We start from the raw sequence: 16843 nt of genomic DNA, 5'->3' as shown, positions 1-16843 counted from the left end.
TGGCCCATCTGGTTCACTGTTTAGTGAGAGGGGAGTAAGAAGAATTGAGACTGAACTTCTATGGGCTACTATGATTTCAGATAACTGTTATTCTATTATACTGAGGAATAAACAGTCTTAGGGAGAAACTTGTGGACATCTTTATCTGGAGGCACATGTGAGTGTAAACATCCACAAGCTCATACACACAATTCATAATCACCTCCTGTGAATTGAGGCCTTGTATAGAAAGGTGCATAAAAGAAGTTGCTGTATGCCAGGATTGAAAGAATGGCTCCACAGTCTCCATGGCAGATTCCACAGCAGATAAATGTCTCTTTCCCAATCACGGTGGGCCAACCTGGTTTAGGAAATACAAACTTTTATATGTCAGCGCTAATGTAAAGGCAGCCAGTCTTGTCACAACACCCAAACAACACACCTACTGTGAAAGGGCAGATGGGGAGGATAGGGAGCAGGAAAAGGGAGGCTCAGATACGCCGTGTGTCTGTGCTTGAGGAAGTTTTATAGGCCTAATTTCACTTAAACTCAGTAAAGTGCCAACGCTGATTTCCCCACCCCACCTAAAAACTGCTCTGAAAACAGTCTGCATCTCTTTTTTGATCCTCAGTTGCCATCAATGGGCTTCAGAGAGGGAGAGAAAGAGACAGACAGACTGAGAGAGACTCTGGGTTGCCATTATATGTGAAATGCCCCCTCATTGCAGCAGGGCAGCCCCATCTCTTCATCATTCCCCCACTTCCTTCATTTCCTCTGGCAGACACTGGGAGCATTCTACCACCCATCTGCCCCCAGTAAATATTGCTTGAAGGCTTAATTATACACACACACTCACACACACACACTCACAGACACACACACACTCACAGACACAGTCTCAGCGAAATTTCCTGCAACGCTGAAGCAGAGAATTAACGTCAAATCTGTGGGGCATTCATTCATCAGAGTGAGTGTGTGTATGTGTGTATGTGTGTGTGTGTGTGTGTGTGTGTGTAGTGTTATGTTTGCTTCTGTATGTGTTTTTGTGACCTCTCAGTCCATTATTATATCCCTCTGGTCACATTTGTAGCCCAGAGGGTCTGTGTGATGAACTGTGAACACCCTGTGCTCATGTCATCAAGCAGCGACTGTCACAACCGACGGCCGAGGCACTGTGAAGCGCGGGAATCAATATTATCTTTTAAAGCTTTGACAAATCAAATGTTGTTACTCATGATTTTTGAATACCTGTGTGGGTTTTGGTACCATTAAGCACTTTAAAAATGTGTATTTCTTTGTTTGTGTTTTCTCAGCAGATGATGAACGACCATGACGAAGCCTCCCCCGACAGCTGCATCAAAAAGGTAGGATAGTTACACCTGTTTATGCTATTAAATGAATCTTGTCTCTGTGCCTCTGCCCTGCATGATAACTATCCTGCTGGGTTTACATCAACATATTAGGGTGGGGTGAAGTAATAAAGTGGGTCTGACTGATATTTTGGCCTATAGATGCTCAGGCCTTATAAATGTGTCTTGCTATCTAAGCCTCTAGGATATTTACATCCTTAGTTAAATACAGAGCTAACATGTGACAACAGATCACAGGTTAGCTTGGAGTTACAAGTTCCTCATACTGACTCTGGACTGGAAAAGTATAGTTTCAGGTACAACTTACTACTGGGATGAAGTGCAACACAGCTTGGAGTCATTGTACATTTACTTTGGGAGACTTTAAAGCTGTTGTAAATTTCTAAGATTATGTGTTTCAATAAGTGTAACAGTGTGTGTTGGATGGTTGTGTGATCTTGTAGTATGTAATCTGTTCTTGGGTCTCTCTTGTTAAACAAATATTGATCTCAATTAGAGCTGCAATGTTTAGTTGCTTAATCGGTTAGTCGATTGAAAGAAAATTAATCGCCAACTATTTCGATAAATGATGAACTATAAAGTCATTTATTAAGCAAAAATATACGATACTTGCTGGTTCCAGCCTCTTAAATGTGAGAATTTGCTGCTTTTCTTTATTATATATGACAGTAAATGAAGCGTCTTTGGGTTTGGTTGGACAAAAGAAGCAATTTGAAGATGTCACTTTGGGCTCTGGGAAATTGTAATAAACATTTTTGCAATTTTTTGACATTTAATAGTCTTAGTAATTAACCAGTTAATCCTGAAAATAATTGGCAGATTAATGTATAATGAAACTAATCATTAGTTGCGACCCTAAACTCAATGAGATCTCCTGAGTAAATATAGTTTAACTAACTAACTAAAACACCTGCTTAGGATACAGAAGGATAATCTATGTGCTTTGGATTTTAAATACCTACAGTAATATAATAGCAGTTAGTGTTACATTTTCTTTTTCTTTTCTACAAAAGCTTCAGCAGAGCATTCCTGTGACAAAGGTCATCGATTGTAACACATAAGCCTGTCTTATCAAAGAACAGAAACCCCTCTCTCTTCACACTGAAAAAAACACTGACACATGCACACACACTGTGACCGACACGTCCCATTGACCAGTCACTGACCACTTTATGAGGTGATAAATTTATTGAAGAGGCTGGGCAGTTTGCTTTTACGGCCAGTGTCGCTGGGTCACGAATGGACAGCGAGAGAGTTCATGTCCATCTAATGGTCCATGAAAGAACAATGGCTGCAGCAGAGTGGACACTCTCTCTTAGAATGACTGAAGCCATGCAGGCTTAGCTCCAACTCAAGTCAATGGCAGGGGAGCTGAAACATAAATCAATGGTTAAAAATATGACAGCCGTAAATTATGAGGGGTTTTTATCAGATTTGAGTTTTAGAAGAGCAATCCATATTCGCAGTATGGCAACAGCATTTTAAATACTCCAAAACCCACTATTGGCATTGTCTTGAAAAATTAGATTCTTTTCTTTTTCACGTCCAAATTGATTAACTGACTTCACAGCACAATAACAATACAATGCAATGGTTGAAATATGAGCTTTAACATTTGTTTGCAATTCATAAGTGCTCTTTGATTAATGTTGGTTGACAGAACAGAGTTAAAAACATTCATTATGTCACATGAGTGGCGTTCATTGTGGATTTAGCTATCAAAGAAATTGAAAGTGAGATTTGGACTCTGTCTCCAAAGTTTGTATGTGCCTCATGTCTTATCTTACATGACAGGATGGTCAAAACACCAGGAGCAGAACTAATGGAGGACTACTATTCAATGCATAATCCAGCTCCCCTTAATTAAAGCAGTGTGTGAGAGGAGACGCCATGTGAGCAACCTTAGCATGACGTATTTCACTTAAAATCTCCTTTGGCGTAATTTAGAATTATGACCAATTTGGCGCTTAGAAAAACAAGATCATTTAAATTTCCCTCATTTGCATTTCAGGTCAAGGGTCTTGTTGCTGTACCCTCTATAAACAGGCAGGCATGCAAATCACCGACTGCTTTGGTTGATTTGAAATCCTACATTAGTCAATGAGCTTATTTTAGGAGTTGACCGCAGGTGGTTTAGGCTGTTCCCTGTTTCCCACATGTTCGTACAATGTGGAAAAACCTAGACGGTTTTATAAACTACCTAACCGCCTTCCACATGAGAGTGGCCCATACACACACATTTACACAGCCACGAGTACAAAGACACGCATACACACCTTCATGCACTGATAGGAGTGTAAAGTTGCGATACACACACTAACACAGATGACAGAATACAGACAGACAGTATGCTTACAGTACCTATGGTACATAAAATCCAAACACACACACACACACACACTGGCCACATCTCATTATGCAGAGTGTGAGTTGCGGTGGGCCCTCATCGGGCGGTGGCAGACCACATGCCTGTTATGAATATGAATGAAATTATGCATGAGCCATTCCTTATGACATGACTCATTCATCCACATCGTGCAGTCACACACACACCAACACAGGGCATGGGCACACACAAAAACGCACACACGCACATAAACATTGACTTCTCCTTTCTCCACCATGTCATTAACATCGCTATGCTTGATTAAGGCAGAATATTAATTGAGTTGCAGCTTGTGAATAAACTAGTTCACTGCTGAAAGGTGTGTGTGTTTGCAGGACTCAAGGTGTTATTAGTTTTTATTTGTTACTGTGCTTTACATTACAGTAAAACTGATCAGTTATATATTTATATATATATCATACTGTGCATATTATCGAGGTGATGTAAACTTTATTCAGCCTCCATAGTCATAAATTAATTTTATACAGGCTGGCTGACGGCAGCTGCACAAAACAGGCAGGATATATGGATGGATTAATGGATGAGATGAGATGTATAAGCACTGGGAGACATAAAGAGGACTTACTTTTGGCTTCTCTCTGTTTAAATGAATTCCAGAGGCACTGACGTAGATATTTCACAAGTAATGGAATATTTAGTAACCTCATCAATATGTGTCAAATTCATAACTTATACCACTGCTGCGCACACACACACCCTACATTTGACACAAGATAAGTATTTGGTACTCAAAAGACAGATTGTTTGATGGACTTCATTTCTAAACTTATACTGAATTACAGTTTGTAGATACACATTTAAACTGACCACAAACACAGGTTCATTCCACGCTGCTGATTCAGTCTGAAAGAAGTTTAAAGGCATGTGGGGGGCACTGGTAGAGTCGGGGTTAAGGCGGGGGATAAAACAGAAGCAATGATGTTATTGTAGCTTCAGCAGCCCACTTACTGAAAGCTGCCCAGAGCTTACAGCTGTGTGTGTGAGTGTGCATATGTGTGTGTGAGGGGTTTATGGCCTAGGATTCATATCTAGCACTTGCTTAGACATGATTTGAGCCACACTGGCATGCATCTTCGCACCCCACCCACAGGCAGAAAATAAAAAAGATGTGTTGTCGGGATTCCCTCTCTGCTCACTTCATCCATCCTTCTCCACATATTTCATCCCTCCTTCTCCGTCTCAGCAGACGGTATGGTGTTGTTGGAGCTATAGATTGCTATCAGGGGCTATTGGTGATAGGATCAGGGATTGTTTGGTTTGGTCCGGTCCGGCAATACAAAACAGGACTATCTGTCTGTTTAGCTGTCTAGGCCCTGCTTATGTATATTCTCATTCACAAACTGCACATACACTTAAGTCTGTGTGTGTGTGTGTGTGTGTCTGTGTGTGTCTGTGTGTGTCTGTGTGTGTCTGTGTCTGGCAGTTAATAGGGTATCGGAGGACTTGTGTTTCTTTTTGGATTCCTTGGATTTAAAAGTGGTAGCCAGATAGGGAGCAGGGGGAAATAAGGCTGTCCGTGTGTGTGTGTGTGTGTGTGTGTGTGTGTGTGTGTGTGTGTATGTGTTAATCCTCATCTTCAGAAGAGCGCCGCTGTCCATCCCGACGTGTGTAAACACTCCAGCAGATCAGATGGCAGATAATGACTTCCAGATAGACACCCTCCATTCAACCAGCAGAGAAAATCAATGAGCACTGATTGCTTTTTTCCCAAGACGATCATCTCCCCCCGAAGGCTACTATCTCTCTCCTCCCTCTCTCCTTCTATCTCTCTGTCTCTCTCAGTTTCTTCATCTCTCTCTCTCTCCGAGCCCCATTCATTCACCTCTCAATACCACTGAGATTGCATCAATTCATGCTGCTTTTCACCGGGGATTTGGCGTGAAAAGATACAGCGGAATATCTCTTAAAGACGATCAAGTCTCTCTTACTCCGCCTGTGTCACTCTTCCTCGCTTATTTGTCTGAGTGAATGCGGACATGCTTGCCTAACATATTTCTCCTAAGCACTGATGGTTTCCAGATAGTGATACACGTCTTTCTTTCTATTCTCGACAGAGATGTGCTTTTTTTAAGTCAAACTTAACAGCACCAGTTGTTGCTCCATCTGTATCATGATGCCACGTATGCAGTAAGTGTGTTTTAGATGCAGCATAAGTTGCAAATGGGAAAATGAGAGGGGTTGATATGAACTCTGACCTATAAGTAGATTTTTCCCACTCCATGTTGAAAGACTAGGGAGCCAAATGGGGGTCAGCTGCAGTTGTGAGTCGATGGGTGTGTATGTGCACGGGGTCTTTTTTTCCCCATATCAAGCTGGGGAATTGAATCTCTAAATACGCTTTCTAAATGACCCTAAATGTATGAGGGCTATTATGGGGACAGAGGGAGGCTCATGGGTCACAGAAGTGATCCAGTGCTCCGGGCCATAGTTTACCCCCTGCCAACAGCACCACACTCCCCCATCCCTCCCCCTGCTTAAAAAGGCTCATGATTGATTGATAATTATGATAATTTGTTTGAAATGATTATCTGGATATTATAATCACTGCCACCCCGGTGCGCCACGGGGGCAAGTCATTTTTCATAATGCTGAACGTCACAAATGCCCCCTGGTTACAGCGGTCGCTCTGGATGTGTATGTGTTTGTGTGCGAGGGGGGTTGTGAATGCCCAAGGCTTGGCAGTGGGCTCCCTAGGGCCATGACTTGACTGTGGAGTGATGCGCCCAAAGAGCAGGAAATGGCCTGAACACACACACAGAGACACACACACAAACGCACACATAGAGATAAACAGAAAGGCCTATAAAGTTGCATCTACCAAAACATCTCAGTTACGTTTAAATTTCACAAAGTATGGCATAGTTACTATAAATGTATTCGTGGATGGATGTAGTGGCAAAATGGGTTTTTAAGTCAATCAAGAGAAAAAATATTGACAACAATTTTGTTAATTGTTAAAAAAAAAAAAAACAATTATTAAAGCCTCAGTGTGTAAAAATGGTGAGTAACAGTGACATCAGCGGTCAAATTCTAGATTGCAGCGCTCACTCGCGCTCACTCACTCACCCCTCCCGTCAGGTAAGTGACGGTTGCCTCATAAGACAAAAAGCCTTGCGCAGACAGTAGAGTTTTTCGAGTTTTTCAGGAGTATCTAGCGACGAGGTGAATATTTATTTAGGAATCTAAACCATGTTACGATATGTCATAGCTTACCAGTGAGATATAGGTTATCTGTGAGATATATTTTAAGTGTTTTATTTCTAATTGTTTTGGTAACATGAGCATTAGCACAGTAATGCTAAAATATCACGTTTTATGTGATAGTCACGGCACAGTGCGGCAAATATAGGTTGGTACAATTATAATACATGCGTTTCCAGAGTGTTCTTCCACAGGACACAGGGAGATGAGGAAGAGGGAGAGGGAGAGAAGGAAGACCAGGGAGAGGAAGGGGGCGAGGGGATAGAGATGGTGCAGGAACGGCCAGGCAAAGAGGTGTGTCTCGGCTACCCAGAGGGAAGAGGAGGAGGAGAGGGTGGCAGCCTTCGCAGCAGCGCGAGAGGAATCAACAGATTAGGCTGTAGGCTAGGCTAACCATTTAGCTGTAGCTCTGGGGTAACATTAGCCAAGGCTAGGATAACGTTAGCACGTAAATGTAGCTGTCACTCGAACTTAGACGGGAGGGAAAAGTCGTTGCAAACATGAAGCCAAAATGATTTAAAAATATGAGATTGAATTACCTGTCTAGCAGAAAGCAGGCAACCTCCGCATCCCTTGTGAAATCCTTCTCCTTCAGGAGTTCTTTTCACCTGGAATAAGCAACACCGATATTCACTCGCGTTATGTCCCATCCTCACTTATCTGACCTTTTTCTTTTATTTGGTGGCATGGTTTCCCTCTTACGGGGCAAAACATATGTGTGGTCCTCCATTTAAAGTGTGAATCATAAAAAAATAGAATCATAATCATCAATCAATCAGAATCATAAAAGTACAAAGCAGGTTCACGCAGAAGCGCCCCGGATTGATCTTCACCTTAACCGTCTCCAGTGACGGCAAGTTCTAGGTAAACGCGAAAGGCGAAGTGCGTATATCCCTTTCGGCCACTGTATTCAAATATGCTGACGCAAGAGGGCAGCCTCCAGCAGACCGCACCCTGCCTGTGTATATATAGAGAAATCATTCTAAGCCTATGAGAAAGCTTCCATTTGTATGTGAATTGCATTACACTTTAGTAGATATATATTTATTAAAGCAATAGTTGATATTTGCTAATAAACAACCACGTAAATTACACATTGTAACTTTAAGCAAAAATGCAAAAATCTCTGATGTTATGGAGTGTTGGTCAGACAAAATAAGCAGTTTGAAGACCTCACTATGGTTCTGGGACGTTGTGAGGAATAGTTTTCACTTTTTCTGACATTTCATTTCCTAAAATCAGTCATTAAACAACTAATCATCAATTCAAATAAGATGGTAGGTAGGTAAAGTACATAGATATTTGAGGTGTAACAGTATGTGTATCATCCTGAACTGTTTGGTACTGCATGTTTGGTTCAGTTGAGAGAGACAGGGAGGTGAGAGAAGGTGGAAGGTGGACTATTGCATGTAGTGTTTCTGTAAATTATTAATAACCTACTCAGAACACTGCTTTGTCACTTCTTGCCCTGCTCATCCAAACAGTGTTATGTTTCAGTAAGCTTTCCAGAACCTACCTGGGACCTGCAGGTGGGTCGACCCAGGCTAGCACTCAAAACTTGGGAGTAGCGAGACAAAAAGCCTGGTGTGGCAGCTGGATTTCCTTCAAACCCCTGCAATCTTTACATCAAAATGAAGCTTATACCTGTAGGTGTTAGCTGTCTGTGTTAATTCCCTCCATTTTAAAGTCAAAAAATAAATACATGCAGCACCATTGAAATTAAAGATTAATCTGTGCAACTGAAGGATATATTTTCTATACATCGTTACTGTAAATAGTTTGTATTTACAACGTAAAACAGAATCATTCGACTTATAAAACATTTTTCTCTGATTGTCCCCCAGTTAAAGTGGCAGTGGCGGAGTTACAGACAGTGCTTTAAAGGGCCAGTGTGTAATATTTGGCATGGTTTATTGTCAAATCTGAATCTGAATCTGAATATTCTACCCATTAATATGTTTATATAAGTGTATAATCGCTATAAAATAAAATTCGTTTGGTTTTCGTAGCCTTATAATTATGCTTATATATATATATATATAGCAAGGGCCTTGCTTTAGAGAGGTCACCATCTTGCGCCGCCACGTATGTACGGCAGACCGAGCGGACAATCCAGCCAGCCAGAGAACGCGTTTCGAGTGTATAAATAAACCAACGAAGACAGCGGAAGGAAGGAAGGAGGAGGAGGAAACAGCAGAGAGTGTTAGTAGTTCGTTGATAGAGAGTAGTGAAAATTTTTTTAGTTATAAAGGTTGCGAATGGACCACACTTATCACACAACAGGAGAGAATGAACCCGAACCGTCATCTGCGAGGAAAAGAAGACGCAACTTCACTCCTTCTCTGCGGCGCTTTTCCTCCTGGTGATATATCTCCCCAACGATGGTAGCAGTAGCACCGAATCCCTTTCTGTGCAGCCAAATGGGAGCGGAGGATTCAGCCTCTCTTCTCGCCCGCTCAGCATCCAAGTTCCTCATCTGTATGCTCCAGCTCAAACAGGTATGGCTCTGGATCTGTGTCCGCTACAAGAAACTCTTCAAAATCGCGTTCAAAGTCGTCGATTGCAGCTACTATAGTCCGGAGTTATTGCTAGGCTAAATAAACAGCTGAGCTCTGTTTACCGGCTACGCTGTCAGTCAGTGTGCGGGCTGGAGATTGGTGGAGCAGAGAGGGGAGGGGGTGCCCGCTAGGTATTGTAAACGAGTATGTGTGTATGGAGTGTGTGTGTTACGCTAGAAGAGTCAGAGTTTGGGACGGAGTCTTTTACCCCCTGGAGTGTTACCGGAGTTTTTGGAGTGCTCAAATAAACTGGCCTTTTTCCCGAACGCTCCTCTGGTCTCCTGCTCGTGAGGGATTCATTACAATATCGTAACATGGTTTAGATTTCTAAATAAACATTCACCTCGTCGCTAGATAGACCTACTCCTGAAAAACTCGTGTGCAAGGCTTTTTGTCCCTACGAGGCCACCGTCATTTACCCGACGGGAGGGGTGAGCGAGTGAGCCCTGCAATCTAGAATTTGACCACTGATGTCACTGTTTTCAACGGTTTTCAACCCATTTTAAACACTGGCCCTTTAAACTTAGTTTAGTTAAAAATAAAAATAAAAATGGAAAGAGAGATGAAAACTAGGCTACAGTATGAGGATGTGGAAATATATTTCATAATTAATTATATGCCAATATCAAATAAATCATATCCTTTGAAGGCCCCACAATTGCACTACTAATAAATATTAGGTTAGAAAAGAAGAAGAACAGTTGCCCCATTTATTGTCACTTCCAGTGTGGACCATGCCCACTTCCGGTGTGCTATCTGAATACAGATAGCATAGATAGCATTACGTAGACAATTTTGTTTGTTAAACAGATAGAAGTATAGATTATGATGTCCCTGTATACCTTTAATGCTTTAGCTACAATATGCCTATATGTGTTCATTTTGATCAGTCTGTTGCAGCTGCTCAATAAACCAGTGCAAGCTGCAATTCAGGAATTACAACAGGTCAGAGTCTTACGATGGAGAATTACATTTACATTACGTAACTGACATTTGTGTTGTTTATTTTTTGTTTATTTTTTTTCTTTTGACATTATGCCAGTATTTGAGTGCCTCAACTCTTACAATAAGAGTTATGGCCAGTGAGTCACTGTTGAATATTTACATTTTTCAGAATAAGTGAAAAATATGTTTATACTGCATTTTTTCCCTGCTCTGCGAAACCGCACCGAACTCTGACCCCAAAACCGAAGTACTTACCAGACCACTGATTTTTTTGTATCGCCGCACTCCTAATAGATACATGGACAGGTTTGTTGCACAACCTGTATGATTCACTTCACATGTTTGGTCTTAAAAACATACAGACTGTTGCATGATCAGGAAGTTACCAAACATCTTCTTGTCATTCCCAGGCAGTGAGCAAACACACCGTAGCTCCAATCATCCCGTCTTCTCTGTCATCTGAAGGAAAAGAAGGGGAGGAGTGTGTGTGCATGTGTGTGTACTGGGGGGGCTGTAGGAATAATATTTGCGGTTTTCGCTTCGCCCCGAGATGACTTAATGATGATATGGGTCCCTTTCTTCTGCTGGGCAGGGTTACGTTTTAATGGGCCCTGAGTGACATGTTTTCATTTGGCTCCGTAACCTGCCCCCCCTCCAACCAGCACCACCACCGGCACCAGCGTCACCACCTTCATCCCCATCCCCCTCTTCAAAATATACAACGCCAAATCCTGCACTGTGTCAGGTCAGACGAAGAAAAAAAAAGTGGCTTGAAAGCGGAGGCAGTCGGTACAGAGCTTCCATGTAGTGTTTGTGTGGTAGGTAACGGAGGGATGGGGAGTGGTCCCTTGCAGACAGACAGACAAATATGCAGAGACTGAGCTCACATGGTCGAAATCATGTATGTTGGGGAATGTTTGGATCTTGAGGATAATCTTTCAAAGCATACCGTCTGCCTCCTAACATCGACCTGTGCTTAAAGAAGGTTAAATTGAAAATAAATACTCGGCTGAAATGCTCAGTGCATTTAGGTTTGAAAGGTGGCTCTGAAAAGTTGGAGGCTTGCTGCTTTGCAGTGAATGAATGGATGTCAGGGGCAAAAAAGATCCATCTCAAACCACTTCTGCAAATCTGCTGTTGATCACACTCAGAATTTGCACATAACACAGGAAAATTCATGTATGTAAATATGTCATGCTATCACCTCCCCATAGCTCAAAAGCTTAGGTGGAGCTTTCATAATGAGCCGTTTATTGATTAGATATTGATTACGCTGCAGGAGTGGTTGGAGCAGTTTCTATTTTCTGCAGGCTACAAACTTTTCAACTCTCAGTCTTACAAGCAGAGAGTATTTTGTACTCTCTCTCGTAGAGTATTCCTTGAATGCGTCTGTAATCCCTGGTTGCATTGATTATAGACACCCAAGTCATCTGTCCAGACTTTTCTTAGCCAATAGCGTTGATCTGTGGAAGGTCACATGGTCCAGACAAAGTCAGGGTTGTTGGAGAGGAGGTGGGGAGTAGGAGGAGAGGTGAAGACAGAAAGAAATGGTCTTTCTCTCTCTCTGTCTGTCTTGTCTGTGGGAACTGTCCCAGCTATGGTTACTGCAGAATGCTGTCATTATGCCTTGTGAGGAGCATTCACTCAAAGGCCACTGCTGTGTGTCACTGTGTTCATGTATGTGTGTGTCTGAGTGCCACTTTTAACTTGCAGAGGCACTTTAAACTTTGTGTGTGTGTGTGTGCGTGTGTGGGCCCTGACTGACGCATCTCTGTTGTTATCGCCGATCAAAACCCGACGTCACAATGGAGTGAAGCGCTGGGAGAGGAATTCAAGTGGGAACGAAAGAAAGAAAGAGTGGAACAGATAGAGAGGGACAGAGCGAGGGGGCGGAGGAGAAGCACGAGGTGATCGGAGGCACTTTCACATCAGCTGGCTCCCTGACCTCTCTCACTTTCTCTATTTCTCTCCCTCTTTTTCTTTTCTCGCGCCTTTCACTCTCTCTATCCTTTCCTCATTCCCTCTCTTGCGGTCTTTGTCTCTCCATAATCTCTCACACAGTGGCCATTCCAACACATTCTCTGGGGTCACCCAACAAAAGGAGGAGGGCGATAGTCTGACAGTTGCGGGGGCTGTCATATGAGTTTCCTCACACAAGCACACACACACACACACACACACTCTCTCACATATTTGGTTTTACTATCCGTATGAGGACATTCTGTCAGTCCCTAATCATCACCCTCTCCGCCACATGTCAGATGACACTAAATTCTGCTCTGAAACACTCAAACTCATTGGTTTATTTTTCTTAAAGGTATACGCTGCAGGAATTCTCAGTTACTGTTTGTAAACACAACATTCAAACTTGGCCCCTCCTCCCTACACTAATTTTACAAGCTACTATTGTAGGAACTTTTTTTTTTGTTGTTGTAATAGAAAAGGCGATACTCTAGCAAGCTATCTAAGCCAACTGCTTGCACTGACCTGCCCAACAGAAAACAGAGCAACTCCACATGGCTCATGAAAGCCAACCCCAGATTCACTCTCGTTTTGGAACAACCTTTGTCCACCTGGTGTTTTGCCTTGCTGTATTATTTTTTTTTATTGTATTTCTTAAAGCTTTCTCCTGGATCCATGCTGCTGCTACCTGGTTGCTATGGTTTTGTAAAGTCCCAAGCTCATCTGTGTGCTGTGCTCAGGAACATCCCAAACACAGCAAAATAAAAAGGAAAATACTCATACTTTTGTATGACATTGATTTTTAAAAATTATTTTAATGGCTTTTTGCCTTTATTTGACTTACAGTTTAAGCATGAAAGGAGAGAGGGGGTGACTTGCAGCAAAGGTTGGAATCGAACCTGTGGCCACTATGGCAAGGATAGCCTTTATACATGTGACACCTGCTCTTCCCGGTGAGCAGTGTTGGGCTCGTTGGTCTAAAAATCTAAAAATGGTCAATTACTTGTTACTCTTTTTAAAAGTAATAGTATTACTTTACTTATTACTCCCTGCCGACAGTTATTCATTACACTACTTGTTATGTTACTTTTCCCTTACACCCAATAATTTTGTTAGTTGTGTATCTCCCCAAAAATCAGATGTGTGCCTCTGTGTGAATGTCAAAGTTATCACCGGTAAGTGTAGCTAAGGCTAGATAGCATGCAAATGAATGATTTTTTTTTTTTTTTTAAAAACCTTTTCCCAGGGCTCTGTCTGGAAGACAGAGACTCACTTGTGAAGCAACATTTCATCCACAACATATCCAGCCACAAGCTTCATTACTTCTTTGTAGCCTGCAGCTGCCCATGAGTAAAATCCAGTTTTGGTTGTTTAGCCAGTGTAGTGCTACAGCTGACCTCCGCAGCCAAGGAGGGCTCACCTCTGGTGGGATGTATTTCCTGGAGCTTCACGTTATTGTGCTGTCGGTCGTAATATTTCCATTACTTTTATTCTGCCTGGTGGAAAGATGACAAGAACACTGTTGCTGTTGCCAAAATTTCTGGCCGCTAAAGTAAGCGTTTCAATCTTCTAAACTAGCTTGCTGCTTCCTGGCTTGCCTGTGCAGTGCGACGATTATGAAAAATGAGTCCGCTGATGTGATGTTGTATTTCATGTCAGTAGTCATGCAATAGTAAAAATTAAGTAAGTAATTGTAAGTGCAGTAATTGTATTAGTTACACTACTCATTACTGGAAAAAGTAATGTTATTAGTAATAATACTGTACTGTAACGCATTACAGTACAGTATTATTACTGTAATGCATTACTGCCCAACATTGCTGGAGAGCTACTGGGTGCCCCATATTAAGGAGTATCCTGCATAGGATGTCTGTGAAGTGTAATACTTTTTGACATAGTGTGCAATTTTTTTCTGTTCCTATGGATAACCTGTCACACATAGGCCTATTGTAGATGAAGTCATACTGAAGTATTTTGTAACAGGAAAGGTCTTTTAAAGCAGATATGTTTTCAGCCCAGAAAGGGTGATTTGAGGACTCCAAATTGCAGTATACATGCACACTGTAGCTTCAGTAAACAACAATATAATGCAGTCACAGCCTGGAAAATCATTTTAACATTGCATCCCTCCTTAATGATCTGGCCCCTGGCTTCCTGTCATTTTGCAAAAGTGGCCCTCGGGTAAAACAAGTTGAGAATCCCTGTACTAAACCAGAGGACATCATATGTTGAATTGAGGTGGATAAATATTCTTTGAACTCTTCTTTTGTATGATTTGAATCTATAAACATGATGTGGTGCCAAATAAATGGACATTTTGAAAGCTGGGATTTTTCACTTGACATCTCTTGGCCTAACCACTTATTGGTGAAGTGTCCCCACTTTGAAGGATAATCTGCATCTTTCTTTGCTTTAAAGGACATTTGGCACTCACACCCTTCAAGATAGACACAAGAACATACACACACACACACACACACACACAAAGGCACACACACACACACACACACACACACACACACACTCTTTCTTGTCTGTCAAGAAAGCAGCGAGTCCATTAAAGCAGACAGAGTGAATGCAGAAGGCCGGCTGGTCAAGCATTGGTGATAATAACATGACGACCTGCATGGCGTTGCCACGGAGACTTAGAAGCCAGGGGGAGGCAGAGAACAGAGAGTTGTGTGGTCCTGCTCTTCAAAAATATTTTCACGTGTCAGACAAGGATCTCCCTTCATGTGTGCGTGAGAACGGCTGGGTGCATTTGAAACTCCACAGCGTAAGGGGGAGTATTTCTTTAGTGTTGCAAAAGTCCTCTGTCACACTGTACTACAGACATGCCTACTTTCTAATGTCAATTTCAGCTGTTGCAGCTGAGTATTTCGAGCACAAAATCATATCTTAAACAACTCAGAATATCTCACAAAATACTTAAGCATATTGAGGACAATTATGGACACACCATTTCTACGTTTTTATAATGTTCCTCTTTGTTGTTATTTTTCCCAACTCGTCATTAATCAGCTTGAAAAGAGAAAAGGCAGAAAAACAGCCAGAGAAACGGAGATGGCGTGGGAGATGGGGAGGTGTTGACACAACACAACGTCTATAGATAGACGGGCAGAAGATGGAGTTCAGGCAGGAGAGTGAGCGTCAGTAAAGATCTAAACCCTCAGAGGGCAACAGACAGCCGGAGGCAGGGGGATGGGGGGGCACGACAGGGAAGGAATGCCAGAATGCCCAAGAGAGGCAAGAACTGCCAGCCCAGTCACAGACACAGTCCGTCTGGGGAAGAGAGACAGAGAGTGGGGGGTGAAAGGCTGGCCCCGCCAACACAAGGTCATGTGAAAAAAGATCCCCCTTTCTCCACCCACCCACCTACCCATCCATCCATCCATCCATCCCTATGTCCACACATCACTCTGCCCCTTGAATATTTTAGGTGGTCAAAAACATGAAAATTGTTCCTTAAAGAAAGAAGAGAATAGGAGGGGGGAGAACGGACTCGGAGTGAGATAGAAGTGAAGGATGAGGCGATGGCGGGAGACAGTGGAAGTGTGTCTCGGCGTAACAGGCCTTAGGGGAGCTTTTAGCTACAGAGTGGTAAGTGAAGCATGCCGTATGTTGAGGCTGCTCTGTTTAACTGTCTTCATACTTATGAGGGCGTCAGACACACACATATGCGCATGTGTGTATATCTCTGGTCATGTGGTGGGTCTCAGATAGACGATGTATTGTTTTATTTATCGGCCATAGTGACCGGAAAGTTACCAAATGTATCGATCAGGGCCAAAATACAAAAAGCAGTTAGTGTCACACACAGTAAAATCCGGCTATTGCACATGACGTGGGAATTTTTTTTACTGATGCCCCATATCTACTAGATGTGTAGGTAAGGAGAACATTAGCTGCAACTTTTAAATGTAGTAATATATCAGGGCGGTGTCAATGAGCATTGATAGTGTGGAGTGCACATTGTTGTCAAAAATCTCTTTTTGTTCCCAGCTGGGTCAGACGTGTCTGTCTAGAATGCACTAAAAGACAGTACAAAATGTGGATTTATGCATTTAATTTTAGTATAGTTGACAGTATCTGTACCTGTTGCTGCAAATGAGGATAATCCACCCTCAAACACATTCTGAAAATCAGGGTTTCTGTCCTCTCTCCTTACTTCATCCTTCATCCTCACTTCCTTCTCTCTCCCCCTCCCTCCATCCCTCTTTCCTTCCCTCCGAACAGTATGGTCTTTGACTGAGTCTTAATCTTCATTACAGGGCATTAGTCCACTGGGGAGGCCCTGTCTCGTCTCCCCACAGCGCAGCCTGGCACTGTCCCGCAAGGGACGTCCCGCAACGGCACAGCACAGACACCCTGCCAACCCCCCCCCCCCCCCCCCCCCCCCCCCCCCCCCCCCCCCCCCCCCC

At 42.6% G+C, this 16843-nt stretch overlaps 1 protein-coding gene across 8 annotated transcripts in view; it reads left to right on the top strand.

The window, feature by feature from the left end:
• The window catches only part of prdm16 (PR domain containing 16), a 206650-nt gene that overhangs the window by 107163 nt on the left and 82644 nt on the right, over positions 1–16843 (top strand). For 7 of the 8 annotated variants that reach the window (XM_050065456.1, XM_050065455.1, XM_050065464.1 and 4 more), the window contains exon 3: positions 1293–1343. In XM_050065456.1, coding sequence (XP_049921413.1) covers positions 1293–1343 — 51 coding nt within the window. The remainder of the gene's footprint in view (positions 1–1292; positions 1344–16843) is intronic. The other variant, XM_050065457.1, reaches the window with a different exon arrangement.

Source organism: Epinephelus moara, chromosome 16, assembly GCF_006386435.1.
Source record: "Epinephelus moara isolate mb chromosome 16, YSFRI_EMoa_1.0, whole genome shotgun sequence".
NCBI lineage: Eukaryota > Metazoa > Chordata > Actinopteri > Perciformes > Serranidae > Epinephelus > Epinephelus moara.
Note: the sequence above shows the minus strand (reverse complement) of the source record. Positions and strands in the feature narration are given on the sequence as shown.